The sequence below is a fragment of the Solea solea genome, chromosome 11, assembly GCF_958295425.1.
Source record: "Solea solea chromosome 11, fSolSol10.1, whole genome shotgun sequence".
In the NCBI taxonomy this organism is placed as follows: Eukaryota; Metazoa; Chordata; class Actinopteri; order Pleuronectiformes; family Soleidae; genus Solea; species Solea solea.
In genome coordinates, this window is record NC_081144.1 from 18,891,627 (window position 1) to 18,919,188 (window position 27,562).

The 27,562-nt window shown below is 39.6% G+C and overlaps 2 protein-coding genes across 2 annotated transcripts; one reads left to right on the forward strand and one right to left on the reverse strand.

Annotated features, from left to right (window-relative positions):
• Positions 1-481: 481 nt before the first annotated feature.
• clcnk (chloride channel K) lies at positions 482-16,452 on the reverse strand. The gene is made up of 20 exons (XM_058643948.1): positions 16,418-16,452; positions 16,158-16,311; positions 14,906-15,037; positions 14,654-14,782; positions 13,004-13,143; positions 12,830-12,907; positions 12,086-12,161; positions 11,091-11,216; positions 10,171-10,255; positions 9,387-9,488; positions 8,495-8,579; positions 7,835-7,993; positions 7,403-7,472; positions 7,090-7,200; positions 6,525-6,741; positions 3,985-4,118; positions 3,530-3,600; positions 2,834-2,914; positions 2,403-2,489; positions 482-951 (listed from the first exon to the last, which is right to left on the reverse strand). Exons 2-20 carry the CDS (start codon positions 16,303-16,305, stop codon positions 913-915), a joined length of 2,070 nt encoding a protein of 689 aa, XP_058499931.1. The 5' UTR covers positions 16,306-16,311; positions 16,418-16,452; the 3' UTR covers positions 482-912.
• Positions 16,453-22,480: 6,028 nt separating this feature from the next.
• On the forward strand, positions 22,481-25,795 carry hspb7 (heat shock protein family, member 7 (cardiovascular)). The gene is made up of 3 exons (XM_058641889.1): positions 22,481-22,853; positions 24,626-24,750; positions 24,957-25,795. The coding sequence occupies exons 1-3, from the start codon at positions 22,682-22,684 to the stop codon at positions 25,134-25,136; spliced, it is 477 nt and encodes a 158-aa protein (XP_058497872.1). The 5' UTR covers positions 22,481-22,681; the 3' UTR covers positions 25,137-25,795.
• The last annotated feature ends 1,767 nt before the right edge of the window (positions 25,796-27,562 follow it).

Consider the following 27,562-nt stretch of genomic DNA (forward strand, 5'->3'; position numbering starts at 1 on the left):
TTATGAAGCACACATGATGCCTAATTAAGTGGCAGGTGTGGCATCCAGTGTGGTCTTGTGCTGCTGTAGCTCACATCTGTACACGTGGTTATTTTTTGAGTCACTGTAATTTTGAAGCAGTCTGTCAGTCCATTCTCTGACCTCTGATAGTTGCTGCTGACCAGATCTTTTCTCCTTTTCTCTCAGACTATTTTCTGTCAATTTTACAGATGATTGAGCCTGAAAATCCCAGAAAATGAGCAGTTTCTGAAATACTCAGACCAGCCCGCCTGCAACCAACAACTATGCCATGTTCAAAGTAATTTGAAATCTTCTTTCTTTTTCTGATGCTCAGTTTGGACTTCAGCAGGTCGTCGTCACCATGTCCACATGTCTAAGTTACAGCCATGTGATTGTGTAGATATTTGTGTTTGAAGCTGAACCGAGGTGTCAGTGTTAGCTGTGACTCAACAATTATCTCTCATCTCCATCACAAATACACACATTTTTAAAAATGCCAAACTAATATGAGAAATGATCAACCAGAGTTTAAGTCCTTAAAATATGAATATATTAACATAAACTCTGCTTTGTTCTAACAGTAAAACAAACAATAAGAAGAGATGAAAGATCAGTGAAACACAACAGTCAGTAATTATCATGTTAAGTGGTGTGTTATGATGCGGTCCTTTTCTTTTCATCGTCAGAAGCTGCTTTACCACGCGCTGTCTGCGGACTGAGACACACGTCCAATCTCCATTTAATGAAAAAGACATTAACCTCAGATAAGATAAGGGACTGCAGTTAATGACAGTTGTGTTTGTGTGCAATTGTTTGATGCAGATGTGACATTATTATCAGAGCTGGAGCATTTGTTACAGGATAATTGGATGGAGATGGATTTGGATTTGAAGAGATTTCCCGTGTCACTTGTTAGATTTCTTTGGCCAAGTCTTCTAATATTCTCTTCATCTGGAGGAGAAACGGAGAAAGATTAGGAGAAACGAAATCACACTGCATCATTAACATAACAATGTGAGAGATGATGACTCTGACTCACCTAGGCTCACCTACTAAAATAATATGCTCACTTAAGTCAATGAAACCTAAAGAGTATGCATGTTGCGTTAGGTTGTTTTGACAAGAAACTAAAGTTTGCAAACTGCTTCCTCTCCTTCACCAAAGTCCATAGAGAAAATCAGTGGTTTTAGCTTACAGGGACACAGGAGCTGCTGCTGTCCTGCTGCCTCATTTGGTAAGTTTGTGTCACTGAGGTAAATCCTAATGTAGGATTTCAAATACTGAAGTAACAAAATAAGACACTTCTATTTATTGGAGGAGGCGGCAGTGGATCAACAAGTCCTGCAAACTGTGATGTAAAATCGTTGATTTTCTCTATGGACTTTGGTACCAGTAGTGAATGGTTTACAAAGTGACACAAACTACAGTTTCCAGTGGAGATATTCAGTCTTAACAGTGAGATAAAGTGGTAAATATATTCTTAAGATATTGTATTGATTTAAACAGGCATGTTTTTTTGGGGGTGACTTTTGTTAAGTGACTGAAATCTTTTCTTGTGTCCCCGCTGGCAGAGTGAGGATCTGTCTGTCTCTTAGGCCAGTTTCACACTAAACTGTTTGTGTGTGCAGCGCACTGTGACTGCGGTGTGTAAAACACACGAGTGAGCCGTGTGGCTGTTTCACCTGTCAACTACAGGTATGTATTTGCCACATAAGCTGTGTTTCAACAGTTTCAGTATCTAAATCTGTTGCATATGGCCCAAACACTACATATCATTTTCCTGTCTTAAAGCAAAAGCACTCTAGTGTTTCAATTCCCTGATTCCATCTTTTTTTCTACAAAGTTTTATCGTGAAATATTTGCAAGGCTGTTGATGGATATGCTTTATACTCAAGAAACCTATCGTTTAGTTGAGTATTTAGAGTATTTAAAAGTATGTTTTATGATTTTCAAAGGCAAACCTTTGTAAAACAGAGCAGAACCCTCAGTTCAACACTTTGACTGTGTTAGAGGACGCAAATGTCCACTTCCAAAAACGTTTTGGGTTAAATCTGTTGAACTAATAAAATATTGATCATCAGGATTGTCTTTAAATGCCTGTTTAAATACATGATGCTAATATTTCTTTATGAAAAAACACATTTTCCATATAACAAATAATCAAACGGGCATTAAGACAGTTAAAAATCCTCAAAATGATTTAATGTTTGGTAGTTTTTCAACAGGGTTGACGTTGTTTGAGAGATTTATGGAGAAGAAAATATTAATATGTAAAGTCTTTATTGCAGCTTTTGGGAAGTGGACATTTTTGTCCTTAATGACTTAGGAGTGTAGTCAATTAAATTGAAGCCTGAGGGTTAACTAACTATCCCTTTAACATACAAATATGACATGATCTTTACCTCTGACCATGTGAGTGTCCCAACCAGCCTTCCTCTGTCAGTCACATATAACGTCTGTGCTCCAACAACACTCAGCAAACTGTGGACCTGCGCTGACACAGAGACAAAAAAAACAAAAAAACATGGCATTATATATGAAAACAACTTAATATGTTGTATATAAACAGTCATAAATATGTCATACTGTTTTAACTGTATGTAGTTGTGGCATGACAGTGACCATTTATCTATTTCATGTTACTCTTTTTCAACAAGTGTCAGCTTTAGGAGGATCTGTGCAGAGAGCCAGGCGACCACTGTGATGCCTTTCAGCATGAAAGAGTAGCATATTATGTGAGGACCACCAGTCCTCTGGTCTCTGTCTCAGAAAGAAATCACAAAAACAGTGAGAGTTTCTGCAAAGCTCATAACATCAGCCACAGATAGTTTACCTCCTGGACTGTGCTGTGAGGTGATACCAGGACAGAGGCCGGGTGAATGCAGCAGACTTCATCTAGATGTTTTTCCAGAGGCTGGAGGACAGCACAAACATTATTTATATTTATATATATCATTCAATGTCACTTGATATAATATAGGCAGAATATCACAAACTCAAGTATCTGATACAGATATTAGTCCATTACAGTCATTGTAGACCATTTATGAACGTATGAACCTGTTAACAACACATTTGTGCTGAGTCATCTCAAAGACATAATTCTCCAACTGTGTAACAAATATTAATATAAACAGCCCAAACATGACTCAGCAAAAATTTACATGTTTCTGTCCGATATCCAATCCAGTGATTTTGACCAGTATCAGACCGATGCTGATTCTCATCCCTAATAAAATATGATTCACTGTTAAAAGTGATAATATTCTAGGCTTCTGTGTTACCACAGTCTGAAATCTTTACTTTTTCTGTCACTAGACACTAGTTTTTTGTTTTTTTTTAACATAAAATTAGCATTTACATCAGGCAGTGACTGTCTGCACATCCTGCTCCTGTTCTAAATTCAGTCACTGTCCAACAGAATGTAAAAAAAGAACATGGCCTGCTTTTTAAACAGCATCAGACAGTTTAATCCCCTCCTCCCTCTGAACTCTGCAGTCGCCCATCTCAAACCGATCCAGGCGTTTACCTCAGTCTTTGAGTGACGCAGGAGAATCAGCAGCTCTGATCGAAGCACAAACCCCAGAAAAATCTGCGACACTTCAGCAGAAGAAGACAAAAAAGAAAATCAATTTTCTTTGACACAGTCAGTGCTGTTGTTTGGAGTGTGTGCAGGTCTCTAGTGGGCTGTGGCAGACTGAAGATTCATCCATGTGATTGCTGCTGAAAGGCTCAGCTGGCTGATTGACTATTTTCTCACACTTGTCAACTCTTAATCCAGAACCTTTCACACTCCTGCATCGCTGCAGCTTTTGAAACGGTTACAATTTATCATATTTTCTTTTGTCATTTCTCCTCTTTTCCTTTTTCATGATCTCCATGTGGGATCCTTTTGGCCAGAGTCTAAAAAAATACTTTCCGTCAAACACTGTAGACTTAATATATTGAGATAGAATTTGACTAAATAGCTGTAGACATGCACACCGTGTGAGTCCACCACAGGGAATTGTGTTTCACTGCTGGTGTTGACAGCATGTTGAATCTCTGCTGGACCGGCTTCTTTCTGAAGCTGCACCGATTTCACTCCCAAATGTTGTCCAACTGCTGTGGACGGAAGCCTGCAAAGAGAAATCATGTCACACCTGGAACAAAAGCAGCGGAGAATCAACTCAAATGTTAAATATGGATGGTTGAACGAATTGAGCTGGATTAATACACTTTACTATCGTAACCTAACTATTATTGATAATTATTAGTATTATTATCAAGATCTCGATTTGAAAAAGTGGGTTGGTCATATTTTTCGCAGGCACTAAAATCTAATGTTGTTCCAGTCAGAAGAGTAACAAAGTACAAATACTTTATTACTGTATTTTAGATGTAATGCATGTGAGGGGGAATTAGTGAAAATTATTATTTCAAGGTTCAGGGTGTCTTTATCATCCCAGAGGGGCAATTTGGGTGACAGTCAGATTTCACATATAAACACTCAGGAAACACATATTAGAACAGAATAATATTCATATTGAAAATCCATTAAGACGGCTGATTACTGCAGGGATAAAAGATGATTTAAAGCTGTTTGTTCTGCACCGATGGCAACAACATGAGCTGGTCCCTTAGAGGATGATTCAGGTTTTCAAGCACCTGACCTGATTCAATCACTTATTCAGTGCTCTTACAGCTTAAAGGCAGATAAAAGGGAAAGTAAGAACAGATTTGATAAAAAGGCGGTTTCGACATTAAAACTGAGAACGCACTCGCTGACGTGCCTTTTTACAGACAGCATCGACATGGGGTTCAAAGCCCAGCTTGTAGTTGATTACAGTTCCGCTCTCTCTTTCATTGTCCGCCGTCTTTCCAAACACTGAGTTCACCCTGCACTGATGACCTCACAGAGAGGGAAAGTCAACATTTCACACACTGCAACTTTTAAAAAAACCCGATGAGTACTTTTGCCACTTCAGTCTTTTAAGAGAGTAGAAAGTGTAGTTACTGCTGATGCATTGTGTTTCACAAAACACCTTCTCAGTCGTCTCAGCTTGACTGCTGTCAACAAGGAGCTGTGGATGATGATCTATTTCTATCTGCACGTGTTATTCGTGTCTGACTGACAGTGACAGATGACAACTGCTGTCACCAAAGCAAATACATCGAGACTTCATTTCATTAACAGACTCTGGTGAACTTTCTCTGATCATATATCTGATTATATACATTATATGTTACTATATTTTATTGTAATTCACTCATTACCTAAACCAGTTAGACAACTGTCCCTCTTCGAGTTCACATGTGCATGTGGTTCAAATGAACACTGGTAAGGGAAACATCTGGCTGATGTTTATCTGGAGATAAGTGCATAATAAGTGTATATTTCAGGAAGCTTAAAGCATTAGAGATGATATATTTCGGCAGACTCACTTCACAAATATGTTGTGGTTTTTTTCCTGCTTGTTCACTCGGCATACAAATTGAAAGTAATAGACGAGCGGGGGGTGCATTGGGTTCTTGATCATTAACGGTGACTCAGCCATTACTTGGCTCGCTTCTTAGTGTTTTTCATCTTTTTTTTTGCCACTAAAAATAACCACATCCATCCGTCGACCTGCAGTGATGCTGTGAGTGAGAGGGTAAACACTTTCAGGTCATTAATGAGGAGGTTAGTAATGGTTGTATGTCAATTACAGGTAACTGTGACCCAAGGTGCAGTGTCAACCACTGTTTTCAGATAATTATCATTAAGGTGGAGGTAAATAATGTGAACTTTGACCTGCGTGTGGTTCTGGGAGAAAGGTCATGTTAGTTAAATTTGATTAGATGTTGTTCAGGCTGAACTCTACATTATAAGGTTTGGCTCGTTACAAAACAAAACTACTGTATGTACTTTGTCTACTATTTGGAATGTAAATACATGACATCAGACAGATACGAGAGACAGACATGAGGCGAAAAACTGAAACTATTAATCAGTTGTTGACTTTACTTGGGTTGGTAGGATCTATTTACTGGCAAGAGTTTCTGTTTGCACCATTTATCATTTTAGTAAGCTGAATCTACAATAAAGTGAAGAACAGATCCGTTTTCATGCAGAGCCTCATTTTCCCCTAAGTTAAGAAATATCTTAATTCTTTTTTGTTACATGCCCACCAGTGACACTTGATCCAAGCTTTGGTCCGAGGCTTGAAACTGCAATGCTAATTCCGCACTTTTTAGACCCACTCATAGGGGGGACGGGACCTCATTCCCAGAATGTAAACAGTGTCCGCCGTCTTTGATAACAGTTACACTAACAGGACCAAGTGTCACTGGTAGGCACGTAACAAAGAAAAGAATGAAGATATTCCTCAACTCGGGGGGAAGCACAATGTTTCAAAAATACTCCTATTCTAGTATTACAAAGCTAAATGCAAATCTGTGACATATTCCTTTAAGTTGTTGCTCACATACAAATTCAGTGGTTTATTGCTGAAACGTGAGAAATGTCTCTGAATATGTTGAAATAAGTTTGTTTCTAAACTTACAGAGGACATGCTTTCTTCAGTGATGGCAGGTGAGGGAGCCTCTTACTGATGGAGAGGGCGTCATAGAAAGATGGCCGCTGCTGGGAGCGAGCCAGGGCGTTGGCCAGAAGAGTGGCCAGTAGAACTGGAACAGCATGACTGAACTGACCGGTCAGCTCCATCGCCAGCAGAGCAGGAGACAAGGTATGTGTCACAGCTCCAGATAACGCCGCTGCACCTTTAACGCGATACACTGAAGGTGAGACTGTTGTAAAGTTCACTCTGCAGTTAGATGATGTTATTGCATTAGAGTAGGTTAGTGTTCGGTTATTGCTATGCATTTGTCAGTATCCAGTAATCAGATTAAATCATACATAATATTCATGGCAACATGTTCCGCTACGGGATTAATATTGTTTCATTCATATCTCAACATGAAGGAATAATACTGATCTATTATTGTGTGTGACGCTAAAGGTACAACCTACAAAAACTGTATCAGTATCAATTTACAGATTATTGAACATTTGCAAGACGAGACAACGTGTCATAACTATAATACCAAAAATCTATCATCATTTTCTACCAGCCAGTGCGTAGCCTCCAGGATTTATGGAAGCCCAGTGCCAGTCTGAAGTCACTGCAGTGGAAAATAAATAAGCGACTCCTTCTCCATGCAAACGGCCTAAAGCTGCTCCTAAAACAGAAATCAAACGCATACTAGGTCATTTCTTCAGGGCTATATTTGTTTCAGATCATAACAACCCTCGCAGCGTTTTCATATTGTGGTACCACGAAGCAGATCATTCATACACCAGAATTAAAATTCAAGTCATTCACTTTTTCTGTGGCTTGTGCGTCATATTTGAAGCGCGTGCTTCCTCTTTCCCGTCACTCACCGTAGACAAAGACAGGCATGAAGTATCCAGCTGGAACAGGCAGGGTGCAGGCGAGCATCAACATCCACATCTCACAAACAACAACAAAAGCACAAACTGTCAATGCTGTGAAACATCTGAACAGCCACAACAGCTCCTCAGCACATGAGGCATGAGTCACTGTCAGTGTGAGAGCAGGGAAATGTTGACATCGTCGTAGGGAAGATTTGTACAAATAAATACAGAGTGCTTATTATTTCCATTATTTGTCTTAATAAATGGATGCTTCTGACGGCATCCTGGAAAAGTGAATTCATCAGAGATTAATGGATTAGAGATACTTTACATTTGACTCACAGATGAAATTATTACCAATGCAGAAATTTCCACATATTCCCCCTGGAAGTTATCAGTGCTGGTTGACAGAGATAATTAGACTTATATAGTTTGTACCTTCATGAGCAGAAAGACACCCAGAGACAGGAAGACAGAGTTCCCTGATGTGCTCCACTCTGACAGAGGCTCGGGCTCCAGTTGCTCAGAGGCATTATGGAAGTGAGAGCTCCACGGCCTGCTGTCCAACAAAGAGGTGAGGAGCTGCTTCATGGTGTACTGTAAAACAAATGCCTGTCATTGAGATGAATGCAAGAAAAAATATTCTATAACAACAGACAGCGTTAAACTATCCAGTCCAGAGCTTTCCAAACATCAGAAGTTGGAGGTTCTAGATATAGATCCTAGCTCTGTAGATTATCAAGGCTGTACAACATTTAATAATACTGAAATCAAAATAGTTTGTCGCTATTACAATCTGAATCATTTTGATAAGGATAAGGATTTATAAGGTTAAAGAAGTGAAACATTATATTTTATCAGACATACTTTAAGACTTATTCATATATTTCTGAGGACCACCTGCAATACCTCTAACGACCACCAGTGGGCTGTGGCCCACACTTGGTGAAGCAGTGATTTACTCAAATTTTAAGTCTTTATCGTGGCAGGAGAACAGAGTGAGCACGAGGCTTTTAGGAAAACATCATATGTCAACGTGCAACGAAGTCATGTGATAATAATGTGACAACAGCAGCAATAACCACTGCTGATTCTCACCTGAGAAGCCATGTGTTGACCAGCAAAGTGAGGAAATGTCACAGATGCCAAGAGGAACGCCACCATGCCTGAGTACAGAGCTTTCCTGCACAGAGACACCATTGTTAGTGCAGTGACAGTCTCATTTTTTAAAAGTATAATTTGAATCAGTTGAAGGTCACTGTGACCACATTGGAAAACACACGAACTCCGCCCTGCTCTGCTCGTCATGCAGTGTTCACTTTAAAAAGTTAACAACAACTACACCAAGGATGATTGTGGAATAGTACCTAACATTGTTTTATTTGGAAGAAATACTCTGAGAAACTTATAGAATTTAAAGGGACAGTTGGGTTTTTTTTTTTTTTTTTTTTAAGGAGATAATATTCACTCAGTTGGTTATACTGAAGAGAGACAGGAGAAAATTAGATTTCTACCTTTCTGCTTTTATGTGAACAGCAGAGCAAATGTGTTATAGACCCGGAGAAGAAAGTACAACAATAAAATATTGTTCATTTTAAATACTGTCAGTTGATCTGCCACATTTTAACACTGTGTCTGCACTGAAAATAATGTGTCTGAGAAAAGGGCCATCTCATAGGAACACTCATATAGTAAACGTTACAATTTGTTTAACTGTGTCTTCTCCAACACTTGCAAAAATCAAACAGAATGCTGTCTACTGTATGAAACACTCAAAACCCTGAACTATCCCTTTAAATGTGCCTTGAAATACCCTAAACTGTTTATATACGACAGTTGCATCAACATCGGTGTGCACAAATAGATGTTTTGATGTAATGTAGATGATCTTTTCTGCAGCAGGGGCTCACAAATGGACTTGAATTGATGGAAAATCTCCGTCGTACACAGTGAGTCATCACATTATCATTTTAGAAGACCGAGCTCTCACTCTGTCGTCAGCATTTTCACAAGGACTGGGTTTGTTTTGGTAAATTGCAGCATCCACTGATGGCAGAAGAGATAGCAGCGGCTCACGGCTCCACACAGCAGCCTGTTTTCAGACAGAGAGTCGACCAAATCCACAATGAGAGGAAGTCATTAGAGTCAGGGAATGAATATAGAGGGGGAAGAAGTCGGTAAATGATTTAATGAATAATAATAATAATAACAAGGGCAATCATAGCACAGACCTAACACTTTTGATCAAATTTGATCCAGAATTATACAGATTATACATATGACCATTTTACAAAAGTCATGCAGATCTCTTAAGATGTCACTGAGATGTACAATGAGATATTTCTTCCCATGTTACATTTTAGACAAATCTGTAATCTGGATCAGATCCAGTTGAAACTTTTTACAGTTTTTCTCGTTATAAGAGACAAAATGTGATCATTTTTCGAGACGTGATCACTGTGTAGATTCTTACCAAAATTAAATAGGAACACATTGTGCTTGGGGGATTTCATACACGTCGCAAACATTCGGATTGATGCATCAAAAACTGACAGGAAGTCTCTAACAGAAGGACAAACTCACAGATAAACCCCATGCCCATGAAAACAACGCCCTTGGTGGAGGTAATAAGAAAACTAAATGCCAACTATAAAGTAAAGGAAGCGCAGCAGAAGTGTTCAAAGGACTCTCATTGTGATGGGTATGAATATGATTACCAAATGTCAGCTCTTATTTGCAAGACGGGGACAAATAGAGGTCAAAAATGAACTTACCCAAGGAAACCAAACAGCACAATCTCTAGTGGGTAAAAGGGTAAAGCGGTGGGGAAATTAGTTTTAAACAATGCTTGAAGAGTCTCTGTGGAAACAAAACAAATTGGAATTATCCTTCCAGTTTTTCCCCCTCAGCCTTTTCAAATCTAATCTTCCTTCACTTTATTGCATTAAATTTCTGTGAAATATGTAATCTGTCAGCCTAAATGTCTGCTCATCTCGGTCCTGGTTGTTATCGTGGCATTTACTTCACTGTCGACATAACTGACAAGTTGAAATTTCCAAAGAACTTGTTATGTCGGGGAATTTTTTTAATTTAGCATGTTAATATATCAATTATTTTGGTAAACCCACAGTAGAATAATACATAATGGTAGATATTTTAACACCTCAGGAAACTACAGTGACCTTCACATACCAGAAGGAATGTAAACACTCTTTTATAACTCTCTCCCTTCTCTCACCCTCTCTGCAATTTCTTCCTTCTTCGTTGGTGTATGCATTTAAAACAATTATACATATATACAAACATTACTTATGTTTAGTATATTTAAAGTTCTGCAAATAACACCTCCTAAATATCACACAGTGGCCTTTAAATCACAGCTTCCACTCTTGAAGGACTACCACACTAAACTCAGAAAAGCAAACTTTGTACATGCACAATAATCTATGAATATTGTGAATGAATAGAATAAACCAAAGCATGAAGGTTTCCCATCACTAAAATCATGAAAATCTGCCCTGGACCATAAGTATAAAAAGGCTTGTTGAACAGTAATGTACATTTATGTATCTTCTGTCTTGGATTTTCACCATGTTTTATATGGATTGTGTCCTCTTAACTTTAGGTGGACGCGTCAGTGACTCTCAAGTCAACCTCATCCTTGTCAAACAGGATGTGAATACTGATCCATTACCTCCGTCTCCACTCCACACTGTGAAGAGGCCAAACGTCAGAGTTCCACAGGCAGCAGAGAAGAAACAAGGGACGTAATGACTCAAGGCAAAGTGAGAACACATCACCTCCACACTGAACAGCACACCTACAAGAGCAGAGGTGAGGGAGGGACAAAGATACATAAGAAGAACATGAGACGGGGGATTTAAAGTCAAAAGAGCAGGAAGTATCTGTCTATGAATGCAGGGAACTTCTGTCTGTCTGTTTCTAATGTCAAATGGTTTGCTTGAGTGGCTTCAAACTTGGCAGGTGACTTACTGAAGTGCATCAGTGTGTGCAGTGCTGACTTTGAAGTTGGAAGAAATGCAAGGTAAAGGGTACGGGTACTGCACCAGTTGTTTATAGAGACCTAAACTCTCAAGAGAGAGATGATGGCCAAGAGGAAAATGAGTTGAACTTGTAATCGGAGGGTTGACAGTTCAAATTCAAGCAGAAACGTGCTGCCCACTGCTCCTGCACCAGGCTTGGGTGTGTGTTCACTACTGGTGTGTAATAAGGAGAGGTCAAATTCAATATCACTAATTGGTGTGTGCGCAAAATTAACGCATAATTAGTCTGATGAATAAGTAAAAATAAATAAATAAATAGGTCAAAAGTCAGCACTGAAAGTGAAAGTTTTAAAAGTTTCATGTTTTCTATGTTGTAAATGAAGATCATTTGGATGCAAATGGAATTTGAAACTTAGCAAAGTTGCATAAATGTTAAAAACATTGCGGTGAGAGACCAGAGAGGGGGACATGGGGAGGTTAACATGGACAGCAGGTGTGTGGAATGTGGAATGTGGCTGTTCACAAGATGAAGATATTTGAAGCTTTATTTGAGAGAGAAAAACTGCCGTAATGTGCTTTTTCTCTACAGTCACAATGGAAACACAAATATTTGCATGATGTACAGAAGTGAAGCGAACTGAAGCGCTCGGTGGAAACAGTATGTATTTATTACTAAAGCTCTCACCACTGACTGGAGCTCTGAAGCAGCTGGCTACGCCGACTGCAGCAGCTACAACCAGCATTTCTCCTGCTTCTTTGTCCTGAATGTCAAAGAGTCTGGGATCAGTTTGACCTCATTACAAACAATAGGATTTTCATTTTTATTTTGAGTGGAAGATTTAAAGTTTGTAGGCTACAATTCTGACTAAACTTTTCTTGCATGTTAGTTTGCTTTGCCTATTGCTGCTGATTCGTATTTTTTTATTAAGGTTTTGGCCACTTGAGGGCAGTACACAGCATCTGTCAACCATCCACCCATAGTGAATATGCAAATGAAAAAAGAAGAAGTTATGTTTGTATTTCTGACAATAAGTAGCGTGTTATCTGCACCTTGTTGCCTGTATAAAACACAGGAGCATGAATCAACATTTAAAATGCAAAATTAGACTAATATTAAATATATTTAATTCCAATGAGGTCTACCTGGCTCATTATCTACTAAATGATCCACTATATTTACCAGGTTGGACTTCACTTTGTCACTATCGACAGTGGTTTTATCACTACTGCTGAAATCAAGACTGAAGATTGACTTTTGTCAACTTAGAAAAAAACAAACTGTGAGCTAAAAGAAGCTAAATGTCAACAGTTTACTTTTTTACACAAGGTCTTGAGTAATTCATGGAACTGTATATAAATCATTTTTAATGCAGCATTAAGATTTATAACAGAGACATAACTAAATATGCTGCTGAAGTACAAATCTGACCTTGTTCCTGTCTTGTACACGAGCGCAGAGTTTGCTCAGATAAGCTCCCACCATGGTGGAAAGATGCACAAATGGACCCTGAAGATAAGAGACAAATATAATATTGAAGAAGACAAGAAAGGATAATAAAGCATATTCTGTTTGACAGAGAGTGTACGTGGAGACGTCTCTTACCACTTTCCCCAGAAACACTGTGCTGCCGGCTGACAGTGTACAGATAAGACCAACGAACTTGGTAAACATATTAGTGAGAGACAAGTAATGAGGCATTTCTATTCCAGCCAGCATAGTTCGCACCTCTGGTATCCCTGAGCCTGCAGAGAAATACACAGGGCTAAAGCAATCACAAAGTTCATTATAAAACGATTCCAAGTTTTACCATCAGAATCATTTCAGAGTCATTTACACAATCGGTGCAAACAATGAAGCATAATTTAGATTGTAAATGGCATAACTGCACACAATGTCTTCAGGATTTGGTGACACTTATTTGGAGAATCTGATTAAATAAATCAGGCTTAGCTCTTTCTACAGGATTCTTCTGAAAGGCAGTTTTATTAACCTCTGTAGCACTGGTACTGACAGAACATCGACATGACTGGTACAGGTGTATAGTATCCTGTAATAGTCATCATATCACACCAAGATAGAAGTGGACAGATAATCTCAATAGTGTCCCCGGGCAAAACAGTTTCATTATCTATAAAAAAAAACCAATGAACATTTCTGTATTCGCCTTTACTTTTATAAAATAGTCATTCACTTCTTTATTTGGTGTGGACAATACGTATCAAATATTTTCTGTAGTAACGTCTTGATAATGTATATAATTTACCATGACAACATGAATGATAATACAGCTAAAATGACTCAACAACTTCAAAGAATTAGCTATTTTAGTCATGCAGGCAGTAGCGCACACAAAGAGCAGATAACAGCCAACATGATGAGTCAATAGAACAACATTAAGCAGCATTTACATTGTTGGTAACATTGTTGCCCACAGTATATAAAACAGATGCAACAGGAAATTATAATTCACTTCTTAAGAGGGAGAACCTGCAGTTATTTTGAATAAATTAGACAAAGTTACAGATTTTTTTTTTTATAGTTAATCCTCACTCTGTACATGCCTGTTGAGGCAATTGTGTCACTGCCAATTATTTCCTTTATTGAATTTTTTTTAAAGCATTGAATATTATTGAACCATTTTTGCATGTTTGCATGTCTTTGGCGTGATTCTTCACGACGTCTTCTTACTTCATATCCACCAAGAATCTAACACTGATGTTCCAAAGTTCAGTGTGGGTCATTTCAAGTGTCCCTGTTCAGCAACACTGGGAGCTGCCTGCTCTCCAGATCATGTGTGAAATTGACCTAATAGTGACAATAGTGAGAACTTCTAATATCATGCAAAGAATCTCCACTCATAACTCACACTGTAAAACCTCCTTTTAGGTTCTCATGGGTGGAGAGAGAGGGAAGAGAGAAAAAGTGCTCGCTAGAGTTTTCATCAACAGACTGTGGATGTACTTTTACATCACATATGTGATACTTTGACATCAAATATATCATAGTTTTATATGAGACTGCCTTAACATTTATTAATGAGTTAATAAACTAACCCATCAGTTTTTGAGTGTGGAGCCATAATCCCTTTATAATCCCTGTAGAATTAAGGAGTACGTTGCCACTTCTTACCTTTTAATAAAACAAGCATTTAAATAAATCCTGTTCATAAAAGGTAACTGCAGATGTGAACCACAGAGCCGTTATGAAACTGATTTTTTTTTTAGTTTTGGGTGGAGCGTGTGTGTGACTCACCTGTGGAAAAGGGACATATGTTGTGGGAAAATGATGACGCGACAGCACAGAGGCATGCTGGGTAAAGAGTCCAACAGAGAAACTGCAGCAGGCTGTTGCCCTCCAGCTTCAGATAAAGCCACTGGTGGGCTACGAGTGAAGTGAGAGGAAATTAATCTATGTTCTACGCCCCGTCAGTTTGTGTGTTTGCGTGTGTTTGCGTGTGTTTGCGTGTGTTTGCGTGTGTGTGTGTGTGTGTGTGTGTGTGTTCACCTCTCAGCAGTTTTGCTACACTCAGGTCCATGAGAAAGCTGAGGAAGGCCATTATAATACCCAGAGCAGCATAGCTGTACCACTGCATCCCACACACTGCTCCGAGACAACACCTCAGCTGCATCGACCACTCTGGTGGCACAAAATCTGCATCAGCCTTCCTGCATTTAAATGTGTTTTTTTTTTTTTTTTTTAATAATAATACAAGGATAAGGAGTTCAAATTGACAGTTTCATTTATAAATCCTCTCATACTGTCTGAAGGGGAATACAGAACAACCAACAGTGCCTGCTAGCTCAGCCAGGGGCATCATTATAGTATTTAGTCATGGCAGTTTATAAATATAATGTAATACCTTTCTCATGGGTTCTGCTTTTATTTCCTCTGCTCTTCGCCCACATTGGGAAGTTTAGTGCAGCTAAATGTGGGGAATAATTAATGTTCCCAAACCAATCAAAGTTGGCAAGATACTTTATCTGAAAGCCATATCATGTGATTTAATTTGATTTGATATCACCTGCCAGTGGCAACATGGGAATTGGGCATCATGAAGATCTTTTGTTATTCTTCTAATAAGTCAAATCAGTCTGGACCAAAGTGATTGACCTGACTTCCACAGACTTAAACATCATTATACAAATATAGTGGAAACACTTGTCAGGTTGACGTTATGACTTCCTGGTTGCTGTTGACAGTTTCTGACGTATATATATATATATATATATATAAATAAAATATATATATATATTCTCCAGTTCCAAAATTAAAGTATTTAGTATTTGTTCCTTCCATTCTATGAACTTAAACAATTCCATTTAATCGAACTCAAAACTTCAGTCAAAATATATTATAATAAACCATTATCCACAGTCGAAAAACGGTGTGCTGTTTTGTGTGTATTTTTCATTACAATGAAAGTTCAGTCCACTAACCAGTGGTTTATAAAATACAGTGAAGAACCTGTTGCCAAAGACTTACACAGTGTTTGAAAGATGAAGGATATGCCCTATTGTAAGTCCTCGGGAATAAGACCAGATAGAAATAATAATAATAACAACAAGAGGGTGTGGTATGTAAGACAAAATGATCCGTGATGTCCTTGAACACATCCATAATCTGTGACTGCTCAGATTAAGGTCAAATCAAACTCTTAATTGGTAATACAGTGTTGAAAAAAGAAGATTGTCTGTGAAATCATTACTCTGTGATGTATATGTGATATTGATTAGATTCCAATTATTTTCACTCTGACCTTTGACAACTGCACGGGTCTGTCTGCATGGTTTCCATGGATCAGAAAGGAGTAGACTCTGATAATGGGATGTCTCGTATCGATCTCCTCGCTCTTGGTCGCTCTCTCTGTCTGTCTCACTCACAGGAGCCTCATCTAGGATCTTCATTTCACCCTGAAATGTTTGTGTTATTGTGTGCTCAATTACTGCCCCATCAAAGGCTTACAATGGTCCAACAAAAACATGCTATATTGAAAAATACAAACACAGACAAGCTTACCTTACAGGCTGGATGTGTATGTGTATGTGTGTGGTGTCTGTGAGCTGGCAACTGACCTCGGTGAAAAAGCATTAGCATATTATAATGATGGAGCAGTCATGGTTGAAGGAGCAGCTAATATTAACTCTTTGGAGGAGCACTGGGAAATTGCCTTCATCTTTGCAGTGTGAGACGGGAAAGAAAAGCGTTTTAATAGATTTTTGATGACATTTTCAAGTGACTGCAGAAAAGAGTTGTAAATGAAATGATATTTGAAATATCTGTTTCATTATGTGAGCCCAGCTCGGTCAAGCAGGACCTTTAGTTCTTTGTCACGCTTTGTTTGTCTAATCCCCTGCAACATCTTGCAGATTATTTGCAGAAATATAAAAAAAAGAAAAAGTAATATATATCTATAACAGATTTTATACATTAAATATAAAATGTATTAGCAGTAAAATCTGTACTGTACTTTGTCTTCATCCATCCAACCATGCATGTCTTACACACAAGAAGACCCACAATTGATCTTTTTGTCTAAAATCAACATATTTTCAGACAATCAATGGTGGAAGTTATTGAATAAAAAATATGTAATTCTGTTTTTCATGCACAGCTGTGAGTGCAGAGCAGATCCTGCATCCTGGTGTGTCCTATACGAGGAGAACCCAATATTCCTCAACGTCCCAAACATAACAGTTGATACTCTGCACTTAAAAGAGCATTTTTCCTTCCTTCCTTCCTTCCTTCCTTCCTTCCTTCATGTCAGCTTCACCAATCTAATCAATCTAAAATTAACCAATTAAAGTTTTTAGGAACTTGTTGATTAGTTTTCCTCAGTGAGTGCCCTGAGAGCTCAGTAAGAAACATATTTTCTGGGTCAAATGGATAATGAAAGACATAATGTCATTGCAACGACCTTCTCAGGTCAGTGACTGGTTCAGAGACTCTCAGTTGCACTTGTCGCAATACTTTGAAGTTAACAATCCCTGTTCAAGGTCAGTCTCTCTCTCTCTCTCTCTCTCTCTCTCTCTCTCTCCATCTCTCTCAAACACACACACACACACACACACACACAGAGGAACTTAGTATAACCCTAAGTTAATCTTTATTTTCTCCCTCCAGGCTTTTAATTAGCACTTGTGTTATTTAAGAGATTTGAAATCTGCAAGCTGTGAGTGTTGGTCACAGTTTAATGCGCTCAAAAACCGTATAGTATACAGCCCTCATGCAGACGGCTCCTCTCAGTGTAAAAACTTGTTTCCATGGGAACAACACACTGAGGCGACGACAGCCAGACAAGGTTACTTTACGTTCCCTCCAAAAAAAACATTCTATCAATCAAACAATAGTCAACCTGAGCAGGAGAAGAAGAAGAAGTCTTCTCTTCTGATGAATAACAATAACTATCGTTCCAAATACCAAAAAGTCAATGTAAAATATCCGTCCATCCATCAGTACCGCTTTATCCTCCACATGAGGGTCGCGGGGAGTGCTGTGCCAATCTTAGCTGACATAGGGCGATAGGTGAGGTCACACCCTGGACAGATTGCCAGTCCATCACATAGAGAAGGACACACATAGAGACAAACAACCATTCACTCTCACATTCTCACCTACACAGACTCGGCTGCAGAAACAAATTAAAGTGGGGGCATTACACTATTTCAACCTTGCTTCAGGCTAAACAGTGGCTCTGTGTCCACGCCTACAGTGCTGAGAAATCATTCTCACTAAAAAGGGTATTCAACTTTTATTTATTAAACATGTAAGTTAAGAACAAAAAATGCAAGGACAAGAAGTGACGACGCGAGCGGGAAGCAGCGCCACTTACTGCTCCCGCTCACGTCGTAATTTTTTTGGAAATATTTGTGGATATCCATACCGACTAGCGCTCTCTCTCGCTCTGGCTTCCTGGGCAACCAAGATTGTGTCGGGCTCCATTTGGGTTAGCCAAGAAGCTCGAGCGAGAGAGAGAGAGAGAGAGAGCGACAGCGAGCACTATCGATAACCTCACACTGGAGGGTTTTAGTTTTTTGTTTTTGGTTAATATGTTCCAACTATGTAACGGGGAAAGAATGAATGAATGGCTTCATTTCAGAGGCTACCAAAGTGGCGTGGGTATCCCAGAATGCATCTTATAGAGAGTTGGCCCCTCCGAGGTAAAAAAACCCAGCAAAAACACAAATAAAATGAACAGCTTCCAGTCCAAAGAGGGCATGGCCCCCCCAATGCCCACCCCTGGCGCCGGGCCTGCACCTATGGTCAATTTAGAGTGACCAATTTACCTAATCCCCATTATTGCATGTTTTTAGACTATGGGAGGAAACCGGAGAACCTGGAGAAAACCCACACACACACAGGGAGAACATGCAAACTCCATGCACAAAGGCCCTTGTTCAAACCACGTCTTCTTGCTGCAAAGGCAAGAGTGCTAACCACTACACCAACCCGTGTGGCCCCATGTAAAATATAAAAGCTTTAATTAAGAGCACAGCATCTTTACTAAGTTAGTACCTGTTTGAGGTGTTAATGTGTTTCTCTGACAACAACATCCCAGTGAACCCAAGACAGTGCAGACAGTAATCGGCTTTGCAATTGATATTAATTAACTCACAATGTTGGCTTGCCAATCAAAATCAATTTTCAGCAGCAGCAGCTGTTTTTGGTGAGAAAGATCTAATAAAGCCATTATGTGTTTCAGACTCAACATCAAACAACAAATTAGCTGGAGAAAATGTGATCAAAGCACATTAAGGAGATCACAGCTGCAGTGAGTAACTTTTGGGGGATTTTTGTTGTCATTCTGCCTCTGTTTGGTCTTTCTGAACAGAAATGCCGTAACGTTATTTGTTTGCTGCCTCCTTCAACTTGTCAAGCTTTATTATCGGAGTTGAACGAGGGCATGTGTTCATCTCCACAAACTACTGAACGGCCTTCACTAGTGCAATGTCGCTGTGGCCTCCGTCTGTCCTGACATCAAATAAATGACTTCCTGTGGGCAGCACTGAACTCTAAACAACATAAAAAATGGAGACGTACACGGAGAGAGTCACATGGTGCTGATGGGCTTTATCAGTAATAGTGTGAACTTGTTTGACAGTGGTTTTAATCACTTGTTTATTTAAAAGTTGTGCACAACAGTTATAAAATAACCTTTTACTCATCAGGCACAACAACAGGTTAGATTAGCAGGGGTTGAAAATGTAAGCTACGCACTAAAGCATTGGTTCTCAAACTTCTTATACCAAGAACCACCTGAGAAAACATTGAGCTCTTGAAGTAAAACCATTGTACTAATGTTAAAACACAGTGGCGTAAACACACCGAGCAAAGTCAGCCACAGACTTTTTCACAAGAGGCAGGTTTAGTCCCGACAAGATAATTTGCTCTCTCATCATCCTCCTCTTCCTCACATATACTTGACACACTGATGTAGTGAAATGAGATTTATGCTGTGCAAAATGTACTAATGCTTTGTTTTCCGCTGTTGTGATACATTGTGATAGACGCGATTGGCGGGGAGCGACACGACAAATCGCGTTCGGCGTGAACATGGCAGAAGATGGAGCGAGAGATAAAGTGACGGTAATTGTTATTGTTTCATTTTTCTATTCAAACTTCCTCAGCTGCACTCTGACCACATACTCTGGTTTATACAGTAGAACAGACTGTCTGACCACCAGTGGAAGCTTGCGTACCAGTGGTGGTACACGTACCACACCTTGAGAACCGTGGCACTAAAGCACTATCGTTCTTCTGTAGTTTTTTTCCCATGGGTTAGTTTAATAAAACAATGTTATCATATGTAAATAAAATGCGACTGTCCCTGGTCTGAAGACATGGCTGATGGTACATACAAATGCACGTTACTACAACATTATATTATACGAACTATGCCCTGAGAGCAAATCCTTCTGTGTTACTTTAGCATGAGCGTCGAGCTTGCTGTTTTTTTACCCGCTCTCCAAACTAAACTGGAAGAAAGAAACGATTCAGCTGCAGAGCTGGGAATTACTTTAAGAGGAGCAATCTCCATTTCTCTCTATGGAAAAGATGTCAGTTAGTGACTGTGACATCTGCTGAATGGGATGTTATCTGACAGCACGAATAGAGGACGTGATCAGACTGTTGTGTTCACTTACTAACTGTCGTGGGTTGTAACGTCTTCATGTTTGTAACTCCCATTACAAACATGAAGACGTGCACATTTGTGTTGAGTGCAGCGACCACAGACACTGGTCTACAGTGAAGTGGAAAACAGAGGTAGATGAGTCATCACCATATTCACCACAGCTGAGTGGCTGCAGATGTGACGCATGCAAAAATTTACTGGGCTGAAGGCTCGAGTCCCACAGTGAGAGGCTCTTCTTTGCTGGAAGGGTTTCACAGTGAAGGGTCAACGCATACCGACACAAAGTTGTCCTGATGGATCGTCTTTCCTGAGTGGGAGTGGTCTCCTTCAGGATGTTAATGGAGCTCCCAGTCACTGGGTCTTATTGTTAGAGGAAGGACATTTGCATCGAGAGCAGAGCTATGAAAGTAAGCAGTGAGGTGACCTTTCAACTCTGCCTCAATTTATCACTGAGGAATTTATTTTATTTGTTCCGTGACATTATGTAACACACATCAGCTGTGTCTGTGTGTGTGTGTGTATGTGCGTCTGTGCACAGCTGACACACACACACATAATAGAGGTGACTCAATGTCACGGGTGGGACAGTGTGGAGGACGGGATCTCGCTCGCTCTGTTGTCATTCCTGTTTGTTACTGTAATAAACCCATGTGTTCCTGGTCTGCTGCCCAACTGGATTATAAGCAATGTTTGATTTAGTTTATTTATTTATTGGTGATTCTTATATTTCTATTTTTTTTCTTTTTTTCTTACACCTTTGGTGATTTCATTGTCTTTTATTTGATTTTCAAAAAAATGCCAAATTCAGAGTGCAGTTGATAGAATAAAAGGCCAGTCTAGTGCTGTTACCAGGGAGGGGAGGTGAGTGAGTGTGCTTCCTGGCAGAGAGCTGCTGAGTTGCTGAGCTGGATTTAGAACTTCATCAGAGGCTTTGAGCTCAACACTGATAAGACTGAACACAACACTGTTTGGGGCCGTTAATAATTGCTGGGTAACCTTTCAAACATGTGTGCAAAACAAAGATGGCAACTCGTCGGGATCAGTCAGACTGAGGAGCTGAGGCTGTGTTCGTCACGTACAGGTCATCTGTAAATTATAGGAATCATTCTCATGACTGAATAAAGTCCAGTAGCTTATGTCATACTGATCCGACTCCATAAATGTATTTGAATGAATTAGTCGTCAGGAGCACTAACCAGAGGTGAGAGCAGTGAGTGCCAGGCAGATATTAATAGCCACAAAGCAATGTCACTACTAAGTCCTGTGCTCTCGCCGAGGCTTTTGTTTTCAAGCACATTCTTTCCGTCTTCCTTTTGCTCTGCACTTATCCTCTGAGATAAGGAAGACTCAAGTCTCCTTTTCCACCTTTTAAGTCTCTATTTCAGCAGCTCAGCAGGAGAGTCTTAATGCTGCTGCTTAGGAGGAAAGATTAAATTAATAAGCAGAGGACAGAGAGCCTGCAAAATGACACGCACGCACACTCTGATAAGATGAAACTATGCTGTGGAAACATTGGACATTATGTCATCACGCAGTGAAAACATGCGAGGATCCAGTTTCGGGACAAAGACATGTCACTAAACATGAAGAAGGGAGAAGAAAGAGACAGATGGAGCGATGCAGTGCAGTGGGATTTAAAGAGAGAAGAGGGAAGCTATTTCAGGGATGATGTGTCTGGAATGACAACTGTTGCCTCCACTACCACCCACCCCTGATCGCTGTCTCTCTCTCTCTCTCTCTCAAGCTCTACCTCTCTCTATCAAATCCCACTCACTTGCCTGGTCTTAACCTCAGGACCCTTCAATGCCCAGAACTTTTCCAACCACTGACCCTTATCTCCGTCACTGTGCGTTTAATGATAATTATAGAACGCTATTCTCTTTCCCGTTGAGCTGTGACACATGCACACACCTCCCAACCACACATGGAGCCATAGGGTATATAAGGGCCAAGGTGGCAGCAGGAGAGTGGGAAAACGGGTACCTTAAACACTCAAACAAAACAAAACAAATACTGAGTAAAAGGAAAGGTCTGTGTATTATTTTTCTGAGAGACTCCCAGAGGAGCCACCCAACGAATCAACTCTCTGCACCTCCCTCCTCTCTCCCCTTGTTCTCCTCCTCTGCCTTACCCAACACTCACGCCCATCCATGAGTGGAACCAACTCCTCTGCCTATCGATCGGAGCGTAGTTTCCACCAGACCTCATCCTCATCCTCATCCTCGTCCTCTGGTAACCCATACATGGAGAAAAGCCGGGGACTGTTTGCCGAGGACTTTGGCTCCTTCATGAGGCCTGGGAGTGACGCCTTGGGATTTTCCAGTAAGTTGGAAGCAATTTCAGGTCTCTGTAGCGCTCTGTGTAAACAAAAGTGGTTTTCAATAATAGCTACGGGAGGTTAGAGGGACAATTTTGCCTATAAAGTAGATTTATGTCTCTGCTGGGAAGCGATTTGTGTACAGTGTGCTGTTTTTCTCCTTAAAGTGGTTATAAAGCATGTCAAGAGGTGACAGTTCAGAGGAGGAGAAGAGACAGAGCTGAGTTTAGAAGGCGAAAAGACAAACGTCTCTGTCTGTTTGTATAAGATGTTTTCTAAGTATGAGAGTAGCCATGGTGCTGACTGATGAAGTTCATCTTCTGATGTAAGACCTGAAGACTGGCCATCAAACATGCTCTGTACAATGTGGTGACCTTCACTACCTGATTCACCTGGTAAATCATACTTCATACAGGTTCAAAAAAGAGAAGAATTCACCTAAAGGGAAAGAAAAAGTGTGCAAATCTGGTGCTTTTCATAGTTTACTTACTACTTGAACTAATCCATGGAAATTGGAAAGCTTTTACACAACACAATATACTGTAGAGTTGTTAAAACTATTCTGTTTTAATATGCAACTTATGTTGTTTTAAAACGTTACCTCACCCGTGAAAGATGAGAGGGTTAGGAGAAATTAGGTAATTTGTGTGTGTGTGTGTGTGTGTGTGTGTGTGACATCTGAACCTTAAATGGAGCCTGACTCCATGTGCTGCATGCATCAGGGTGGAATTGTTTTGGAGCCATGATTGGTGTCTCACAGTTACAGCACAGGACACTGACGTTTGGAGACTAAAGCAAAGCAAAGCGCACACACACACACACACACACACACACACACACACACACACACATACGCGTGCAAACTGGGGAATGTTGGACTGAGTGCCAGCAGTGTGACTTCACACACTGAGTATCTGGGATGACGCCTGCATGAGGAATGACTCGCACACACACGCACGCACATAGGGTCATGTGTGACCACATCATCCTCCGCTGAGCACAGGATCAGTGTGGACGGTACATCAGACTGCAAAATGATCATCCCCATTTCTCTGCTTCCTGGTGCCAGATTGGCTGTGCTGCAGTTCCAGTCCACATCAGAGAGTCTAATCATAGTGTTTTGAGAGTCTAAGACTTGAAAATGAGGTTGGGGTTTTTTCCCCCCAGTTTTTACATTCATTGTACAAAAGGTTGCTGCGATAAAATGAAAAATAAAATACGTTTTTCTTCTGAATCAGAATCTGTTGAACCCAAAAATGACATTTTATATAAAAATATAGCTATATTCTGGGTTGTTAATAACAGTTCTAATAACTGGACAACCCAATAATTTGAATCTAATTAATGTGAACATTTAAAGTGATATATATACTGTATAGTTGTATATAGTTGCTGATTTTCATGTTGAAAGGGATGAGAAATAGCCACTGTAACCTTTTTGAGAATGTGAAGCACAGCTATTAAAATAAATGCTGGTGTTTGGATCGATGAAAAAAGAACCAGAAAATAATCTGAATCGTTAATAACCTTTGTTTTTAGCATGAATCTCTTTAACTGTTTGGAATACACATTAAATGAACATGTTTTGCACTCATGTAGCACATAGTCTCTTAAATCAGTTATGTTATTATGCTTTTTTTCTATAGTTTGGAGTGAAACACCACCTGCAGTTTTTATAATTATCAGAGGACTATGTGGTCTAACTGGGATTACTTTCAAAGAAATAAATGCATGAGCATGTTTCCTCCTGAGCTTCTTTATCCTGTGGTGGTTTCAGGTGGAGCTGGGAATATCAAATCTCTTGGAGATTCGTACCAGTTCACAGTTGACGTGCAAGACTTCTCTCCTGAAGATGTCATCGTCACCACATCCAACAACCAGATAGAAGTTCGTGCCGAGAAGGTGGGCAGCTTTTCTTCTAATGTGGTCTGTCTCACAAGTGATAAGACGATGTTGTTGTTGTCTTCACGTGGTGGAAACCTGGAACTAGAATGGTGTTAAGAGGGCGTCTGTAGCCTTCATACGTGCCACAGTATGAGCAGAGGATCCACTCACCACAGTGTAAAACATGCATTAACTCTAAATCTGTTATATGGCTTTATTGACAGTTGGCCCAGGACGGTTCAGTCATGAACACGTTCACCCACAAGTGTCAGCTCCCTGAGGACGTGGACCCCACCTCAGTGACATCATCACTGGGCGCAGAGGGAACCCTCACAGTTCGGGCGCGGCGGCATCCGGCCAAACACGAGCTCGTACAGACCTTCCGCACTGAGATCAAGATCTAAACAGTGATGAATTTATAAAAACAGATCTCTGGCTTCCTGTGTTTTTTTTTTTTATTATTTTACTTCTTCTATTCCCTGTCTTCATTGAAACATTTAACACTCACTTTAAAACACGTCGCCTCCCTCCCTCCATGACTGCAACACGACCTGTTGCTGCTCATTTAAAGTCTGAATTAGTTCACAATGCACATACACAGCAGCAGTAGGTCATACCTGTTAATAACAGACTGAGACAGAGGCTTGGACATGTGGTCCATCTAAACAGACCCCCACCCCCTCACCCCCCCCCCCTCTCATATTTCTATCCATTTTAAGACCTGCATTGACCTCCATTTATTTGGACATACAGGCTACTCAAGGCCTTATTCTTAACCTTAACCATAACCATAACCAGTTAATAACTAGCCCTAAGCTTAACCTAACCGCAATTCAAATCTTAGCCCTCAACTTAACCAGCTCCTCAGAAATTAGGTTCTACCTCATTAGGACCAGGTTTTGGTCTCCATGAGGAGTTCTGGTCCTGACAAGGTCGGTGTTTATGCCAGAAAAGGTCCTGAAGAGGTGACACACACACATACAAACACGTTTCTCATTCATAATTTGTTGTATATTATATAATATTATTATTTGTGTGAATAAAACACTCATTTGACAGTAAACATCCTGACCTTTTGATTTCTGTTTGAATGCACAGTACAGTACAGGACATTGGATTATACATGCAAGGTACAGTGTATATAAAGTCAGTGTTTTGAGTTATTTAAGTTTTAATGGGAAGTGGTAATAAATCAAACCTCTTTATCTTCCACAGGCTACAAGATACAAACAGCATGAACTATGATCAATATTTTAAACTACAGGCAAAGCAAACTTTAAACTCTACAGCAGATATTTTCTTGATATATAGAATTGGTTTTTGACATTTAGGCAAAGATGTGAAATGACATTTTGTATTTGTATAAACCTGCTGTCACTTCTGAATCCCTTTTGTAATTGTCACTGCACAGCAATTTTAGAAACGATTGTTAGTATGATTGACCTGGCAGCACAATCTTTCTTCAGCATACATCCAGATTATAATAGAAAAAAGGAATAAAGTTGGATATACTGTGAACATCACATGACAATTATCTTTTCATAATCAATACTGAGTACAGAGCACTGACTACATTTACTGATAACAGAGGGTGTTTTGATTCTGTCTTTTATGCGTCAAGGCATTAATGATGCATCTGCCCTGCTTTCATGAGAACAGATTTTCAAAGGTGCTTTTTATAATAAAAAGTCCTTTATTATGTGGCTGTAATTAAACAGACCTTTGAATTTTGATTTAATCTCTCTCTCTCTCTCTCTCTATATGTATATATACAGTATATATTTATATATATATATAAAACTATAACTATATTTGTATGATTAGCTATGTTTATATAAATACTATATATACTATAATACTTTATTATGGATAAATATATTGATTCAAATAAGTGAAAGAACAGTAAACCTTAGCTTATTTTAAAAACGAACACTATTTAACATCCTTAAAGGTGCTATTCTAAAGTAAAGTAAATCAGTCCATAAATGATTTATGTGTAGGTGAATCCTTTTTTTTTTTATTAAAAAGCATATATAGTTTTTGTTAAACCATTATTTTTCTTTTTTCTGTTGTTCTATATTATTATCTTTTTTACAATATCGCCGTCAGTGATATAGATTTTAAAACACGAGCCGTTTGCGCCACCACGCGGTCATCCTTGACACGACGTGTGTTCACACTGCGCACGCTACACTGACACATCCGGCCAGCCCCTATCAATCGAGCAGAGAGAGTAAGATGGCGGTAGACGTACTCAGTGCTGCAAGATCGATCACCGAAAAACTCGATTGTGTTTGTTTTTCGTAATTGAGCGAAACAAACGAAAGCCCCGCCTGAAGTGAGTGGTTTGAACACGGAGTGAAGAAAAGGCAACAAATAGGTAGGTTTTGTTAAAATGGCGCTCCCTGTAAGCATGAAGAATGCTTAGCTGTTAAAAGAACAGGAGATTAACACAGGCCAGACTCCTCGGGCCGCCATCTTGTCCCTGCATTGAATGCATGTTAAGGCATGCTAAATTAATCCCCGATAGCTAAATTGCAAGGATGGAGGAATTGTAATCGATATATTGCATTGTTATGTGCTCATGTGGTGTTAACACATGTCGATACAAATAAACAGTATTCTAAATTGACGCTCAGAACCGTTAAAAATTAGCTGGCCAGCTAATTCTCATTCAGTCATTGCATCAAATGCATGTTGTTTGCTAGATAGCGTTAGCTCGGGGGTTACTTCATCCTAACGCAGGTCTCTCATGTCTCACACACTGAGCGTGGCAGTCACGATTTTCTTTCTTTTGTCACGCTCTACCGCCACACATTGTATTTCTCAC